This window comes from Meleagris gallopavo, chromosome 2 (assembly GCF_905368555.1).
Source record: "Meleagris gallopavo chromosome 2, MGAL_WU_HG_1.1, whole genome shotgun sequence".
Taxonomy (NCBI): domain Eukaryota; kingdom Metazoa; phylum Chordata; class Aves; order Galliformes; family Phasianidae; genus Meleagris; species Meleagris gallopavo.
This window is the reverse complement of record NC_139405.1, coordinates 33,552,363-33,571,208: the sequence shown is the minus strand read 5'-3', so window position 1 is coordinate 33,571,208 and position 18,846 is coordinate 33,552,363. Positions and strand designations below refer to the sequence as shown.

The window sequence follows — 18,846 nt, the reverse complement described above, 5'->3', positions numbered from 1 at the left end:
TATTAAAGCTTCCACCTTAAATCACACAGAGCTACAGCCATTGCCTGTTTTGTTGACTGAAAGTTTGCCTTTAAAAAAAATTTTCCAAGGTGTCCTGTAAATTTTTGCCAGTACCAGGGGTATTTCAGAAGTGATGCTATTGAAAAGTTTTAGGCATGTCAATCCAGTTATTCTGTAATGTCAAAAACCAGAATTTCCAAAAAATTCTTTCTTCCATTGTACCTACAATACTACATGTCTCCCAGCTTATCATGAGAGGCTGAGATCAAACGCACCTGTTACCAATTTAGTCATGAAAAATGTTATAACAGTAATATTTCTGTTGCAAAGAAAAAAATGCAGTACTATGAAGATTGCTGGAGATTTTATCTAATTATCCTGTATTGAAATGAAGGACAAAGAGGACGTCTTCTTAGACATCAACAATGTTGAGATGAGATTCCTAGCTTTCAGAAATGTCTTTACATGGTAACAATGAGGAAAGTTTAAAGAATTTCAGAATGCAGTCAGAAGGACCTTTCTCTCACAGGGAATTTTCCCAAAAGATAAAAAAATATATATCTATTGAAGATGAATTCAAAACACATTTAAAAAACATTCAAAGAGAAAAAAAAATAATTAATTTTAACCTATTTATGAGGTTAATACTTTTCTAAATGTGCATATATATAACATCAATACAGTATTTGTAGATGTGTATACTGAGTATTCGTGACTGCAAGTGTACTCCAACCTGTGGATCTTATTCCTTAAAACATTTGACATACTGAATGGTCTTTATGTCACTTCTCTCCCCTTCCACAGATTGTTAAGTGATCCATAAAAACTTTTTAGCATGTTTATGTTTCTTAATCATCACTACATCTGCGTTGGGATGCCATTCCCCAAAGCTAATCTGAGATTTCATGGCAGGCACTTGAATGAGCATCTTTAACTAAAGATAGAAGCTTCTGCTTCTCTTCATTCCCTCCAAATAGCATTGCAGCAATCTTTGTTAGGCACAAAATGCCAGCAGCTTTGCACACGGACAGGAAGTCATTTAGTATTATGTCATAAACCTGAAACTTTTCTGTTGTTTCTTTTCTGAACTGGTTATCTATGATTCAAATGATACATTACATGTTTAACGAGCATACTCCGACTTCAACAAAATTACACAGCTGTCCTGCCCCGAACACTTTTAAAATGCTGTTGTTGTTGGGCTAATTTTTAATGAATCAAACCACGCTCCTCAGAATCACAATTTCACTAATATCTTCCACATTTGACCTACTGTGAACACACGAAGCATGTGACTTACCAAAAATATTCATTTCTGAAAATTAGAATGAGTGAATCTATAACTAGAGAGACAAAGTGGATGAATTGCTATGAATAAATTTTACAGCCTCATTTTACATATTCCATTTGATCTCACCTCAGGCTTGCAGCCAGCATTATTCTGCTTGAGCTGTCTACATATGAAGCAAACCAAAAATGATTAAACAAGGCCAGCTTGAACCCTATTGAACAAAATTTTATCTACAACAGCATCTGCTCCAAGAACTTCCAAAACAGAGCATAAAAGCTATGAGTAGTTGTACAAGGAGATTCACCACCATGGGTGTCACTTAGCTCTGATATTTGCTAAATGTATGCGGTAATTCTTGAAACTTTACTGATGCAAGTGTTTGTCAGAATTTAACATTATTATGAAGATAAGCAAAGCCTTCCTCAAGCATTAGGCAATGAGTTTCTGTTCCAATATTATTTTTTTTAAATAGAAAAAAAATCAACCTTTCCCTTTAGCTGAAAGTCATACCAACTCATTTTCAGAGTTCCTTGAATTTCAAAATAATTTGAACCACACCTTAGAACTGAAAGTGGTTCCTAGCTTTGTAGACAGTGCACATTTTAGCAAGAAATTCTTATCATGTGGTCAGTATTTCCTGCTTTCCTTCACGGTTGTTATCTTGTGGCAACATAAACATAACTAAGATCAGGGGTTACTTCCTTCTGTATACTGGTGATTCAATTAATAGCAAAATGTAAATACCACATAAAGGTAGGGAAGGTGCTGAATGCCCCTGGAAAATTCTGCTGCATTGAAAAGAGATTTCTTTGTTCAACTCACCTTTTCTTGATCTTGGCAGAGACAACAGTCACATTCAAAGCAATACTGGCGCTTCAGCTGCTCCTGTCGTTCACTGGTGGGCATCAGTGATTCAATATAGCTGACGGTGAGCTGTGTGCAGCAGATACAGAAACAAAGTTGGTATGTTTTACAGAAATTTTACGTCTAGCTAAAGTAACGTTTTTTGATACTTTTTTTCTGCATAACATGAAATCTTAACAGATATAGAAAAAAAGAGACAACTTTTACAAATATAAATTCCATGGAGGAACACTTTTTCACATTTCCAAATTAATAATGTTTGAAATTTTTAATCCTGGAATAAATAAATAAATAAATAAATCATTATTCCAGATTTTCATCCAACCTTGGAGGAAAAAAAAAAAAAAAACATAAAAGAAAGAAAAAAAGAATGGAATTTCAGCAGCTGAAATCTCTGTGCACGAGATCTAATTTTTTGTCTAGCTGTAAAGCTGAAGTGTGCATGTAACACCTGTGTTATACAAGTTCTGATTATCTCAAAAAAATGTATTGGAAACAGTCACTTTCTTGCAAATATATGTTTTGTGCTATACATGAGCCTGTGCTAAGCTTCTCTTATCTCATCCCTGTCTCCAGTCCCTCTGTGATGTTTCTCTCATGACAAAAAAGCCATAAAAGTATTGCAGTCAAAGTTGCTGAAACTATTGAAAAGAAAATGTATTAAAATGAAAAATAGAAGAAAATGCTTAAATTTGTGCTATTTTAAACTCCTTGTGCTTCATAACAAATTCCAGTGAATTACAGAGAACACTTGTTTGTTGACTTTGACATCTGCCAGAAGGAATTTTTCAAGGCTAACCATCTGCAGAGTTCTTCAAATGTTTAAAGTGCTGTGTGGGCACAAACTAATGATAAGGGAACGAATATAAAGAAATAACAGCCCATCTCAGACCAGCATTCAGAAATAAATGCTACAGAGTAATTACACTATACACCTAACCCAACACACTTTGAAACACTCCAGAGAGGTTAGAGCTAAAAAATCAGGTCATATTATTTCATCCTGAGCCTACCCACTTCAACTAATTGGGAGAATTTTCACATGATTCTCAGTTAAACCATGAGAGTCCACTCAAAGTACTCACAGGAAAACCTGACCAATTTCTACTAATAATTATGAAATCCACTGTTAGAACCTGCATTTTTCAAATTAGTGAGTACTCTAATTAAACAAGCAATTAGCAAGCAACTAAAATAATGTGCGCATTTCTGTTACGTTTATTATTACAATGCACTCTGATTACTTATTGAAGGAGGACTATATTAAAACAAGATTACTGAGATAGTCAAGTCAAGCACTAAACAACCATAAGCAGAAAGCCTGTGTAAAAATGTACGGTAACCTAATTGAAGATTGACAATGTAGTTTATTAAAGAGACAAATTAATTATCAGAAGTCAGAAAGTTTAAGAATTTTGTTTGATTTTGCTTTCTAAATAATGTTCTGCCAAAGCTTGTTCACTTCTCAGCTCAGAGAAGAGTTGCTTGAGCTTTCTGTGGGGAATGGGTGGAAATCACTTTGCCCGTTTCTTTTCCACTCTTCTCTGCCAAGTTTGATCTCTTCTGTCCCATTTTCTCCAATCTATTCATTCTCTCTTCTCTGCCCTTGGACAAGAGTATTGTTTTCCAGTCTTATTCTTCACACCTAGCAATCTAAGCTTGGTTTCCAGCCCACGGTCATATTTATGATATACGCCCATTTATCAAAGGTTGCCTTAAGTGGCATTTGCATGTGGGATGTATGGCATTAATTAAAACATTATTGCAGCTGACCAAAGCTTGCCTCTTTATTGAAGTGATTATGAAGAATATAGTTAATCTTTTTCCCCAAGCTGAAGAATACACATTAAATAGCATTTATGAAGGCAGGGAATTGCTTAACAGCCTTAAGATGTATTGACTCTCAAGACTTTCTCTTTGGAAATGCAACACCGTCTAAGCCATATTTCTTGCTTCAACAGAGAAATTCTTTAACCATGGGTATGGTGGATAGTTTCTCATGTTCCTCATCTGCCAAATGACATGAACAGGATTTTCCAGTACTGCCATGCTGCAGTGGACTTAATTTATGGGGTCTTTTTTGTTGTTGTTTTTGTTTCATATAAGCCACAGAATTTTTAGACAGAGGATTTTGCAAGAATTTAAACTCAATTATAATTAATGCAAATAGCAGGGAAAAAAGAAGTAAGTCATCTTGGTTTTGCAAAGAGTCTCAGGGTCTTAAGGTTGTGTAGAAACATCTGTTCTTGAGACAGAGTTACGTAGGTCATGAGGCTGTGATTTTTCTATTTTGGCGTTTATGATCAACATGACTTTGAATTCCAGGAAAATCTTATACATCTTTGTTGAAAATCCATCAAGAATATATTTACTGCTGGTCATAGGAAATTACAAATTTTATTTAGTACACATTTAAAAATTAAGAGGACTGTATATTATGTGGCTTTCAGCAGAAAATACACAAATTTGCTCTTACTGAACTCTGAAGTAGACATGAAGCCATGCACACGTTTTGGAGCAGAACTCAACATCATCTCATACATCCTGTCGCTCGAGTATGACTAACTGATTTGAGCTACGCACCAAACTAACCATGGCTATGCAACTTCTGATCAGAGAGTAGACAAAATGAATTCATGTTTATCTGTAAATCTCCAAGTAGACACAATAATTAACAAAAAAAAATTGATAAAAAATACTTGCAGAAGCCAATGGGAACACAGTGTGTTTTTGTTTAAAACAGTAACTTTCTGCCTTCAAAAAGTATGCAATTTAATAGAACCATAGTACAAAATCCCAGCAATATATCCAATGATAAATCTGAACTTATGTCTTGCAAAGTAAAATCTAAGGAACAGACAATTCCCCATCTTCCCAGCTCTCTGTATTTATGATGATCCCTGAAGCACATTTTGCTTTCTTTAAGCTTTAGCTCTGGAAACCAAGTAATTATACATGAATCACATATTTAAAGTCCTATAAAAACTAATAGTTATGACTTGCAATTTCTTAGTGCTTCAGGTAGTACTGATAACACTGCCTTTGCCACAAAAGAGGACCAAAGAGGCTAGAATTTCTGCATGTGATTTTAGAAGTGTTTGGTTTTCCAAATACACAACATCATCAGATCTAGCACCTTTATTCTACAGGGATTCAGGCCAAAATTTTCTTCTGCCTTATGAGTCTTAATTTCCTACTGCCTATTTTTTGGCCCTAAATAAATTTGAAATCCCACACATAAATTAAATAAAAACCCATTAAATGCTACATGTCCTCCTGTGAAAAACATGCAAGGTCAACATCTGCCCAGGCACAAGACTAAAACAAGAAAACTTCCATCAGGAAATTATTATTTTGTTTAGGTTCTTATGGTCTTGCTTACATTTTATCAGTGGTGATCAGTATAATTACTGTGTATAGCATGAACCCTCTAAAGTATGACTGAGGCATAAATGTGATTCCAGAATAAGTCTGCATCACACCACAGCAGTCACATTCAGTATAGTAGCATGTATCCTACTGGTGCACAGTTAAAATAACATTTCCTGTGCCTTCTTTATAATTGTGAGATGACCACAACAACCAGTTGCCTCAAGTCACTGTCTCTGATTTCCCTGTGATTATAGGTGATCAACAACTGATAAATATGAGTAAATTGCTGTAGTGTTCTTTTACAGAAAGCACTAAAACACACAAAAATATTTTTGACTTTTCACTGCCATAGTGAATACATCATATTCCAGAGTTTGATACTTTCCTGGCAAGTGCCCAGAAGCCCTATCAAGTTTGCACTCTATGAATAATAATACCCCAGTGCTCTTCTAATCTCATGCTGACTTGCTACTAAGCTTCTTATGTCTAATGAATCTTAGTGAATGTTTGAAATGAATTATTCACTTTCTACTAATTATTATGAGATCTCATTCTAAATCTTTATGCTTGAACAGTATCAGGTGAGTTTTCTACTGCTAATAATTATTTAAGATTTCTTGTTGACTTGACACAACGTCTATCACACCACCTCAGAGCTTCTGATATTATACAGTATAATACCATAGACAATATAGTCTACAGGTCCCAACAAGATTCATCCCAGAGCATTACTGGCTGATGTAATTGCCAAGACACTTTCAACAATATTTGAAAAGTCATGGCAGATAGGTGAAGACCTGGGGATTGGAAAAATGCAACATTGGGTCCATTTTAAAGAATAGTAGAAAGGATGACCCAGGGAACTATCAGCCTGTCACCCTCACCTCAGTGCCAGGGAACATCATGAAGCAGATCCTCCTGGAAGCTATGCTAAGGCACATGGAAGGCAGGGAAGTGATACGGGATAATCAGCATGGCTTCACTAAGGGCCAGTCCTGCCTGATCAACCTAGTGGCCTTCTATGATGATGTAACTGGGTCAGTGGACAAGGGAAGAGCCACTGATACCATCTATCTGGACTTCAATAAGGCCTTTGACACAGTCCCCCACAACATCCTTCTCTCCAAATTGGAAAAGTAGGGATTTCATAGGTGGACTGTTCAATGGATATGAAACTGGTTGCCCTGAAGTGTGTCCAGAGAAGGGCAACGAATCTGGTGGGGGTCTGGAGCACAAATCCTACGAGGAGCAGCTGAGGGAGCTGGGATTGTTTAGTCTGGAGAAGAGGAGGCTCAGGGGAGACTTCATTGCACTCTACAACTTCCTGAAGGGAGGCTGTGCTGAAGAGGGGTTTGGCCTCTTCTCCCAGGCAACAAACAGGACCCAGGGAAATGGCTGCAAGTTGTACCAGAGGAAGTTCAGGTTAGACATGAGGAAAAACTTTTTCTCTCAGAGAGTGGTCAGGCACTGGAATGGCCTGCCCAGGGAGGTGGTAGAGTCACTGTCCTTGGCAGTGTTCAAGAGGTGTCTGGATGAGGAGCTTTGAGATATGGTTTAGTTTGTGGTAGCAATGAGAAGATGGTTGGACTAGATGATCTTACAGGTCATTTCCAACCTTGTGATTCTATGATTCTAATTATATTGTTTTGTATGATGTTACTATATATACACTGTCTTATATGTCCATTAAGACAAGTTTTCCTTTAAGAACCAAAACTAGGAGCCATTGAAGTATCAAAGAAAACTGAACATGAGCTTTCCAGAAAATTCTGACTTTCTGAGGCAAAGTTTCTTAGAAAAGATGATATCCACAAGGTGTAATCATTTTGAAGTCCATATTCACACAACTATCCATCTAAGAAATTAGTTCAAACTGCTCTACTTTATCATTTATATTTATTTCCTTGATTACCTTACAAATGACTTATAATTTGCACCATATCTACTTCACCACTGATTTTGACCTGGAGACTTCTGTGTGTTAGAGATCCATAAAAGTCTAAAATTTGGGTCACAGCATCACAGCTGGAAAAAGATACTCATGTACATAAAAATAAGAATGTAGAGCTCTAATGATTAACACATTTATACCCTGGGAAGACACTACAATCTGCTTGTATTTTTAAATAAATAACCCATCTTTGTGAATCAAGAAGTCAAGATAAATGAATAGTGTATATAAGTACATATAACTTGGCTTGAACAAGAATGCCAGACAGAATAATGGCTACACTTACTGGCTCCACAACAGCATATTGCATCCTATAAGGTTTCTCTTGTCAGAAAAATTAAACAAGCAAAAGCTTTGGTGTTGGTTCTCCACCGTATTTTGCCTAACCATCTAATTTACCATTTACATATTCTGATCGTAGAGAAAGGATGTATTAGAAAAAAAAGAACAACAACAATTTATAGGGAGGAAGAGATACTGCTCCCAAATTATAATGTGTACACCCTTGATCTTCCTAGACATCGAATTACTGATGTGAACCGTATTTACATGAGGTCATGATTATGAAATAACCAAGAGCTAGAACTCCACAGGTCATTGTTACATCCCAAATTACTTATGTATTTCTCTTTGCAGGTTTTACTAAGCAAATTCTGCACTGCATTTCTCTGACAGACATTTACATCTAAATGCTTACCTAGCTACAAATGAAGTTTTCAAATTAATACGAATGCTGTCTTAAAAAAAAAAGCTGTGAATAATTTAGAATCTGAAATCTCTTGTGAGTGATATTTTGAAGTCTTTCCTAGTGAAATGACAAAAAAACAAACCTGGCATTGCTACTTTCACTGCCAATTAAGGGTTTACTACTATAGCATAGCTGCAGCCTGACAAATGCTTATTGTTGCAACGACTTGATGAACACTGCATTCCACTCAGAAATATTCTAAGTGTTTCCATCAGGGTAAAGACATTCAAACACAAACAAAATGAAGTGCCCAGAGGAGGAAAGGAGGAACAAGAATTTATCAAGACTGCTAGTGATTTATGAGAAGTAATGATTATGGGGCCCAGGCAGTGTGAAGAGACGATTCTATTAATCATTTTCTCCCTGATAGCTACGTGCTAAAAATTGGCATCAATATATCATCAAAATATTAAGCTGGTGGCCCTGCAGTCTGGAATTTATTTAGGGAGATGTCACTGTTGCAGGTGTTTGTGATGGAAGGGAGGACAAGTTAATTACCTCTTCGCCAATCTGAATCTCTCGGACGGAGCGAAGTAAAAGCTGGTATCCTTCAAAAATGATCACACAGTTTGGGTCACAGCTGTGATTCAGCAAAGACATGCTGTGAGGAGTTGTAGAGGCAGAGAAAGAAAAAAAACTTTAGTACACTGTCATTACTGTGGACATAATTTAGAAGTATAATAACTATATTACGTATTACATATCAAGCAATTAAGTTATCAATAAATAAAATCCTTGGAAAATGAGCTGCTCATGGTTACAGGAGAAAGAATATAATTCAGCAATGTCTGTCTTCAAATAGAAGCCATGCCTGAATTTGCCTTCCATAAAATTTGCATGGGAGGAAGAGGATGGAAGTGCATTTGCCTAGGATTTGGGAACTATCTTTTAAATTCACAATTTTCCCAGCTCAGAGTGATTTGAAATAGCAAAATTAAAGCTGCTTTGAATTAAACTGGGAAAAAATCTTTTGCATTATTTTGCAGGGCACCATCAAAGAACACAGCTTCTTGCCAGTCAGGGGCTTTTTTTCAATGGAAAGAAAACTTTTAACTAATAATAATGCTCCAAAATACTGTTCCATTTTTGCCCAAAGTACGTGAAAAGATTTGTTTCCATTCCACTCTGAAATCAGAGAACTGTCCTCTGTTTTTCATAACATTAATTTCCCTGTCCTCATAGCAGTCTTTCCCTTATCTTTCTTTATCACAAAACAGGCCTCAAGATTGTGTCCTCAGTCAAATCGTGCATGTATGACATTAGTAGGAAAAGAAACAACAGCAACAGGCCCCTTTAGATCCTGATAACACAATTCAACCCTACATTCACACAAAGAAATTAATATAGTAAGATAAAATGTTCAATTATTCATGTTCAACATTGATAGTTACAGTAACAAAATTCTATAAATGCAAACCCTTACCTGGTACATCTTTCTTAACTAATACAAACAAGAATTCAAATATCATCTTTCAAGGGGCTTACCTTTTTACCTTACTTTCTTAGTTATGGTAATTTACTAATAAACACATTCAATTATTTTCTTTTAATTGACAACTTAGAAGGCTCCTGGTTGCAAAATATTTATCCTTCAAAGCAGTACAGAACATATTTCCTTTCAATTTTTTAGGAAGCCTTAGTCACACATTTCTAATGTTAGCATTTATTCTTACTTAAAAATGACTACAACCCCCATAAAAATAAAGACACATCCTATTTAGCCTGCTTTAACTCTGTAATCAGAACTTCTAAGAATGCTTTCAATTTGATGACCGTTTTTTATTCTCTTCTAATTTATTTGCATTTCCCAGTTTCTTGTTTGAACATGTTACCTGCTACTTTGATGGTGCTTATAGCTACCTAGGAAAAGAGGAAAAAAAAACCTAACAGATTTTGCCTGTGAATGAAACAGTGTCCATGGTACCTGGGATATAGGCCAACACCAACATCCTGCATCTCTCCATTACTGATGGTGAAACAGTTACAGGTCACCTGTAAAAACAAGGGAAAAAATCCAGGATTACCAGACTCATTTGGAAACCCCATACTCAAGTGAAAAAACTTTCAAAATAAAATGAAGGGGCAACTGGTAATTGGATGGGAAACATGCAAGTCCAACACTAGTGCTCTTTCATTTAGGAGTAATCACATCTGGGACACACTCTCCTGTAAAAATGCAGTCAATTAAAAGCAGAAATAATAGCATCCTGCAAAAATGTGGGGTTAAACACATGGAGAGGCCCTACTTTCCTGTCCAGAGGGAAAAAAATACCCTAAAAAATACTGAGAAGCTCAGCCTAGAGACTGCAGAGCAGATGACAGTGACAGGAGATGAAAAGAATTGGCTGCTTCCATGCCGATATTCTACTGATGCCAGGCTATCACAGACATTATAATGAGTCCTACTGGAGCCCAACAAAAATAGCTGGGTCAGTTTTAAAGTAGAGCCTTGACTGTTGGCAATGTGATACAGGCAAAAATACATACAAAAATGGTACAATTGCCCATTTTTTGCTCTCTGGATATTTTGGTTTGCATATACAAGATCACATAAAATAATTTTCAAACTGTAAGTAAAGATAAACTTTCATCTCAAATATTCCACTAGATATTGCATTCTTCCCTCTCACTCATACAAAATTCAAGTAGCTTTACAAAAGAGTAGAAAAGAACAAAAGTTTCATGCAAGGAGATAGAGTTAAACTCCAAAATATCAAACGGGATAGTGGTGTTCAACTCTAAGAAAGATCAGCAATTTGCAAATGATCAGCCACTATCACTTTCAAGGGCCTAAGCAAGAACCAGAACAAAACTCCTAATGGACCTTTAATATATCAGATTGCTTTTCTGGGGGCAAAACAGATTTTTTTTTTAATGTTGTTTATTTATATTTTTGACTATTTGTTGGTCAGTTATGAATGATACACTCATATAATACTTCATGCAGAAAAAGACTGCATGATACTTGCATATACAAGAGAAGTCCCAGGTCTGTTCTAGATAACATTAGATTATTAATGGCATTTATTCTCTTTAGAACTAAAAGATAAGTTAGAGTATGATTTGGCAGTTCTAAAAATGAGATCTGAAAGTTGCAGTTTTACCCATAGAGTAATCATGCAGAACATTAAATGCACACCCCTTTTTCAAAGAGGTGCACTGAACAACTTAATAGTACATATTGTCTTACAGAATTGACAAATTATTATTTATGAGAGCATTAACCATAAGGTAAGAATTAAATCCTCTTTCAAGATTTCTCAAATTCTGACAGCAACATTAATTTAAATAAAAGTATAAGCAGTAGAGTTCATGTTATTTTAAATCATTAGACAATTCTATGATTAGTCTATTATTTATGTAACCCATTCAAATGTTCCAGTTAAATTACCAAATACATCTTAATTATTTCTTTCCAACTGGCATTGGATACAAAGTATCAGACAATGTCAGTGCAAAAATTAGACCATTTCAAGTGTTAATTACACTAGCTCTAAAAATATTGACTTGATTTTGGTATTTATTGAAAAAATAACGCCTTCCAGGTAAAAGAGAAAGAATGCCAGCTTATGTGGATCTTAGCTCTCTCTAATGGATTGTGAAGTAGCAGAGGTCAGACATTTTTTAGAAGTAAATGAATTCCTCTTCCTTGCAAATCTCCTATTATTACCATAAAACTGTTAATATTTAACAATACGGAATTTTGATCACGGTAGAGTTATAGAGACAATTCCATCATTTTCCAGTAAAGGTATGTACTCTACTATCTGTGTGAATAGTTTAACACACACAAGTCATAACATTTTTACTTTTTGCTTTTTATAGGGCATACTTAAAGAAAAATGAATGGATGCTCTGAGATTCAGATACCAAGAGTGTCTTTCAACTGTAGCCTTCTGTGAGGCGCTTATCCTGTTTTATATTTTTTCATGGTATGCAGTTGCATCTCAATATCCTAATGAATTAGTGGAATATCATCTAATTTCTAATTATTTGCAGTTTCCAATATGAAAATTGGAATATGGGAATCAGAAGCATTCAGAGTCGCATCTAAAAAGGTAAGCAGGTATCTAAACATGGGCAGAAGTCTAACTGCTCCTATGAATTTTAGGCTACATGATTTTGCTCGTAGTTTGACCAGATTAGCTTCCTAACAGACAATCTTTCCCCACTGTTAATTTCAGGTATGGAAAAAAATTAGCCAGTGATGCCCATGCAAAATGTAATACAGATGCTGCCCTTTGTTCTGGTTGCTCTGTCTGCGAGTGGAGAGAGAGGACGAGAGATAGTGGTGAGAAATAATATCACCTATGACATGAGAAATTCTGATATATTGACAGTCTGCCGCTGACAGTTTGCAGCTGGTAACAGATATAATAAACGAAATGTCTATCATAGTCCATCAACTGAGGGTGGGGTTGTTGGTTTCCTTTTAGATTTGTTAAGAAGTTTCTAAAAATCTTCTGAATATCCCCTACATTTCTGTTTACATACACTTTTAAGAGGTTTCCAATCTCCCAAATTTAAAGATGAATCCTGCCAAGGGAATTGCTGGAGTTCCAGTCCACCAGAGGAGTTAAGGCTGTAGGCAATGCCTTGCATGGAACAAGAGGAAGAAGGAATTTCTGTTACACAAGACCTGAAGAAAAATCCATTTTCCTAGATTCCTGGGGTTCAGTGTCGCCCAGACAGACGAACTGTATTATCCAATATTGCTCAGAAGAGCACAGGTACACTGCCTGTTCCAAGATAAGGTGAAGAAATCAGTTATGGATCAAAATCTGTTGTGCCTAAAAGTTAACTCACTCTATTTCCAAGGGAAAAACAAAAAACAAAAAACAAACGAAAACCACAACAAAAATAAAAATCAAGCAAACAATGCCTTTCTCATGTGTATTTCTGTCAGGTTTCATGATCACCTTAACAGCCGCATCTTAGTCCCAGTACAATGATCTTCAAGGTTCTGATTCTCTGTGAACCCAGATTTTAAAATAAGGAATAATAAACAATTCAGGGCAATCTGCTGCTTGAGGACATGATTTCTTCCCTACAGACACATGGCCTTTGTCATCTTAACTCCTGCAGCATCATTTATCTCTGTTACTTAATTTATGTTGCAGTTCAACTTGTCCTTTCTGATTCCTCTAAACATTCTTTTCTGAACAGTGCCATAGCACTTTAAGTGCATATCCACACATAGAGACAGAGCAGAGTATTCAGAGTTTGTCATGCCCACAAATAAGGAAAAATGTTCACATACTTCAGAACTTCAAAGCTGAAAAGTCAAATTCCTCTGTCACTTCCAAATTTTCTGAAATAACACATTTCCCACCATGAGAATTGAGGGAAAATTCTCACAGCGGATTCACAGACTTTTCAAGTCTCCACAAGGCAACATTTTTTTTAGGACTCTCCTGGAGTTCTCAAGGCTTCACATCATAGACAGATTGGCCACACAATTCACTGACAATTTAAACTATCACTCCCTCAGTGTTTGAGTTTGCACTGTGGCAATAAATCTTGCAAGTTCATTTAAAAGGAACTGCTACGTCAAACAACAAACAATACTACTTACACTGATAGATTTAAATAAAAGGATTTACTCTTTTAAGAGACTCTGCGTGTTTTAGAGAGGCATTCTGTACTCAGTAAGGTAACCTAGGAAGAAGACAATTTTTCCCAATTTAGCAAAGACACAGAGTAGTCCAACTGACTACTATTCTCAAATATACTTAACCAGAAGCAAATAAAAATTGTTTCAATTTATTACATTCTATTTCTTCTCTGAATGAAATATGAGAACTCTGTAACTTACTTCAAAGAAGGTCTCTGTTCTCAGGGCATCTGGAGCTACTGTCTGAGCAATCCCTGTGCCAAACTCACAGTCCAGCAGAGAGACATGAAGATTTATTCTGGTGTTTTCATTTGACAGAGTATGAAGGATTAAGTTTGGCAACATATTCCACTACGTTTGTGTTCATTATTAGGCCTATCCTAATCTGAAGCTCTCCTACTGATTGTGGTGACTCGGGCCCCAGTTCAGTCCTCATTAATATCACTATAAACTACATCTTTGTACTTGGGTTAAACAAAGCAGACTCAGATCTGATAGCATGATCATCTAGAGTTGGAATTGCAGACACTAAGAACATGGGAAATTGGAATAAGGGAGAAAAGAGAGAGAAAACAAATTAGTATTAGTTAATGCCTACCGCACAAATCAAATTACAAATACCAGGACTAATAATCATTTTGTCTCTACATGTTTCCATACATTACTAGAACAAAGTGAGATAGTTCTTATAATATACACAAGTAACCTGCACATCAAGAATTAATAAAGTGTACTTTGCACAAATTTGGTCTATATCATTTTCAGCTTTGCTGCAGAATGACTCCACCTCTGTAAAGGTGTGTCACAGCTGGTATATTCTAACCTACCACCAGGAAGGAAGCCATAACTTCTTTCCCTAATTTATGAACCCAATGTAATGTAAACAAAAAATACAAAAACAAAACAAAACAAAAAAAGAACAACAACAAAAAAAACCCAAGTTCACGGATTAGTAAGTTCCTCATTCACATGAAAGCTGTCTGGATATTCCTGATCATTGGCAAATATTTAAGAAACAATTTTGTAACCAGTTGTCACATTGTGAACAGTATTCTCAAGAGACTCAAACATTAGTGAGGTTGAAGGATTGGACAGTAAATGCTTTGCAAGGGACACAATAACTCAAATGACAAGCCCCAGAGACTTCCTAGAACCACCATCCTCCACTGTAGCTCTGTACTGATATCTTTCTCATTTGAGGATGAACAAATACCAGGCACAGATGGTTGACAGATCTCAGATCTCCTAATGACTGTATTTGGCACACAGAGTGCTAGAGAAACAGTACCAAACACTGCAGCATGGCTCAACAGCAAATGCATGGCACACCACAGTAATGACAGACCAGTTAAGGCAGTTTTGATGTCTTTCATTCGGCTGCTCATAGCCAGAGTTCATGGCACCCAGACAGGCACAGAGCTCCCTTTGTCTGAAATCTCAGCTGTGTCCAGCCGAGAGGGTACTGGAGATGGTGAGAGACATTAAAATGGCTTCCAGAACACTTTATCTTATATAGATTTTCAGACTAAGGAAATGGGACAAGTACTTAACTGTTTGTGACACATGCTTAGAATCCAAATTTTGCAGTAACACTGTGAAATTCAGAGAAGTTACGCTTCTTTTACCTCAGGATGGAATTTGCAATTATTTCATTTTTCTTTAAAAACAATACATTTTTCATCTTGTGCCAAATCATTAAGGTTTTGGTTGAATTTGAGATGACTACATCAGAGCTGCTAAGAGCAAAAATGTGTATTTCCACCTGTTTTCTTAGTTTTTCAACTTAAGTCTTTCTCCCCAGCAACTGTCAAAATATAAGGTCTTTTTTTGTTGTTGTTGTTGTCCGAGCACATAAAAGTTTCTGATGAGTGTGCAGAACACCAATTTCCCTTGCAGAAGGATGTCACCACCTACAAGCCAGTAGACGAGATAAATTTGTCCTGACATTAACAGATGATTTAATGCAAGAGTGCTTCAGGCATCCCTTTTTAGAACTCAGCTAAATGGTGCAATTTCAATTGGAATGGAATGAAAATAGGTCATGGCAAATTACCTTCTCTCTTCTTACCTGACACATACTTCTCCAATTCTTCAAATAAAAACATTTAGCTAGGTACCTAATATATTTGATTACTAAGAATTTCAAAGGTATCATTAGTAAGATAAATGTTATGTTTGCTATGGGCACTTTTTTTTGTAGAGTGTGTGTAAGATGCAGTTACTAACTCAAGAAATGAAGATCTTGAGCCTGAAACATGGAAAAACACTGCACCTTTTTGGTAAAATGAAGTAACTTGAAGCACTGTAGAACTTCCATTAAAAATTTTGTGTTCTCTGTTCCATCTTTTCACAAATCTCTACTCCGACAACAATCAGCAAATCTGATGTTCCTTTTGTTGAAATTCTACCTTTTACCCATCTCTGCAAATATTATCGTTACTACTTCTTGAGACAAAACCAAGGCTTTGCTGACCATGCTCTTACAGTTCTCAAACTATTGCTTTTCCTTCTGGAGGTGTTTGATGAGCAGGCCTTCAATTATATTTCTATTTTAAAGTTCATTGACCAAAAGTTCATTTGATCTGTTGAGCTTGGTAGATTTTTGCCTCTATTTCCTCTTGCAGTCTTCATCTATTTCCCAATAATGTATTTTGAACTGGGAAAAAAAGAAGTGGGAAGAAGATAAAACTCGGGGATAAAGCTTTTCATATAATTTCTTTAAAATTACTTGCAACAGGAAATTTCTGAAGGCACAAAAGCCGAAGAATTCTTTAAGAGGGAGAAAATTCAAAATTAGAAGAAAAACAAATTAAAACCTCTCTTCCAAAATGTGATCACATAAAATTAAATATTTAAATTCTTTTAAAACATTTAGAAAAAACACGTACATTTAAAATTTGATTTTTTTTCCCAAAAAGGGCAATAAATAAATGAATCCATTTAGAAATGTAGTAAGCACTTTTTTGAGAAATTCCCACAATTATTTTTTAATTCTTTTTTTCATAAGCAACATGTGTTTTTTTAACCAAATCTATTTCCACTTTGCTATTCAGTTAGATCTCAAAACAGACATAACTAGGGAGTTTTAGAATTGGATCTTTTTTTTTCTTATCAGGGTGAAAAATGCATGAAAGCAACTAAAGCCACTATATGGCACTGTAAATTTGTATGTGTCCATGGTCACAGAAAGCAAGGCTTACTACAACTTGCTCTGTTTCATATTAACCAAATGAAATCTCAGTTCTATGCAAAGTTTGGATACCTAAGCCCAAAAGAATACTCATATAACTGCCAGTTCATTCAGTTCCTTCCATTGTCCTTACATGCTTTCCCAACAGGTTAGCAACTACTTTTGTGTTGACGTACAGCTCTGTAAAATGAGTACTGTTGTTATTTTACAAAATCATTAAAGCAAAACATAAATATATACATAATTTACATTGTAACTTAGTCCTAGCTATCAAAGTATTAATATTACTTGTTTTAAAAACTGGTTGAGTAGATGTAAGTCTATGTAAACTCATCTCTGTCAGATATCTAAGCCACTTTCCTGACTAAAGACTTAGAAATCAAGTACATAAGGCAATTGCAAATATGCTTCCTTCCAGATAGCTAGCAGATCAATCATCTTCTGAGAACAGCATTTTGAATTACACAAAAAACAATAATTTGAAAATCATATAAGCTGTTCATGAAATGCCAAAGTAGAATTTCATAAAAGCCTTCCAACATTTGTAACTTTGCTAGCAATTCATTAGTAAAAATTAGCAAATTATCCCTGCAAAATGCTAGTAAGCTCACTCTTACTCATTTCTTCCAAAAAGTATGTATGAATGGGGTTATCATATATAGTGAATGATGATAACTTACCATAGAAGGTGTTCTGCACAAGACAGGCTAGAGCTGCCTGTGGCCAGTGAAAAGGACTTGAGTGCCAAATGATATTGATTGAATGTATTAAGACCAGGTGGCAATGAGAAGTTTAACAGGACAAAGTAAAACTGAAACAAAAAGCTCACTATGTTCTTAACCCTGAAATGATGAAATATCCAGCTGATTGCCTTAGTCAGACATTTTGGGGGAAAAAAAAAAAAAAAAGGTAACTGCCTGTTAGAGATTATTTTAAGAAATCCAGGCACTCAAGAGATGGTTAAATCCAGACCACAGTACTAGAGATCTATCTGATTGAAAGGGAAGACTGATTGCACTCTGAGTGTGTGTGCTGGCATAGAAACCATATCAGAAACTAGCAGGATACATAAAGGCAGAAAATGTAAGTCAAACTCAATTTCCTTCTTGGGTCAAAAGAGAGTACTGTTACATTTAAGGTAAAGACATAATGCATACACAGCAAATTAAAACTAATGTAGTAATATAAAGGCCTGCATATCTGAAGTACTCATCATTCAAAGTATTCACAGATTTTCATAGGACACATGAACTCTTAGTTAGTATATTAAAAAAATCAACTCCACAAGGGTTTCCAGACAGACCTTTTGTTGTATTTATCCTACAACTCTATTCTGATGGGCTATTTCAAACACAGCTCTACTCAGGAAACAGTTTAAGTAATTTAATTTTTGGAATTCCACAACACTGGACATAGTCTCAACAGAAGACATACGCTTCTAGTTACTGTGAGGATAGCTTTCATGTTTATGCCACTAGTTTCCTCATTCCCATAATAACATTAGTCCAGCATTCTTGGACAATTCTATGTGATGATAAAATATAGGCAGCCAATGACATCTAGCATTACTGAAGACAATTTGCTAGCACTATGTGCTATATGTGACCATATTGGGAAGTGACAGAGAGTAAGCCAGGAAAAAAAATGCATTACTTCTTTGGACCTGAGGGTGCATTTGACACTAGGAATCTAATCCAGACCAACAGAGAGCTTCTTTTCCCGTTAGTTGGCCAGGGTAGGGGATTTTGCTTAAAGAAGCTCTGGACGCTAAAATCTTTTCCATTCAGAAATGCCTGGATAACTGCTACAGAGCAAG

General features: G+C 35.8%; 1 protein-coding gene across 2 annotated transcripts in view; it reads right to left on the bottom strand.

Moving 5' to 3' along the window:
- The window catches only part of SMYD3 (SET and MYND domain containing 3), a 361,948-nt gene that overhangs the window by 62,003 nt on the left and 281,099 nt on the right, over positions 1 to 18,846 (bottom strand). For both annotated transcript variants that reach the window (XM_085219597.1, XM_085219596.1), the window contains exons 6-8: positions 10,151 to 10,218; positions 8,725 to 8,827; positions 2,114 to 2,224 (exon numbers count right to left, since the gene is read on the bottom strand). In XM_085219597.1, the coding sequence (XP_085075723.1) occupies positions 2,114 to 2,224; positions 8,725 to 8,827; positions 10,151 to 10,218 (282 nt within the window). The remainder of the gene's footprint in view (positions 1 to 2,113; positions 2,225 to 8,724; positions 8,828 to 10,150; positions 10,219 to 18,846) is intronic.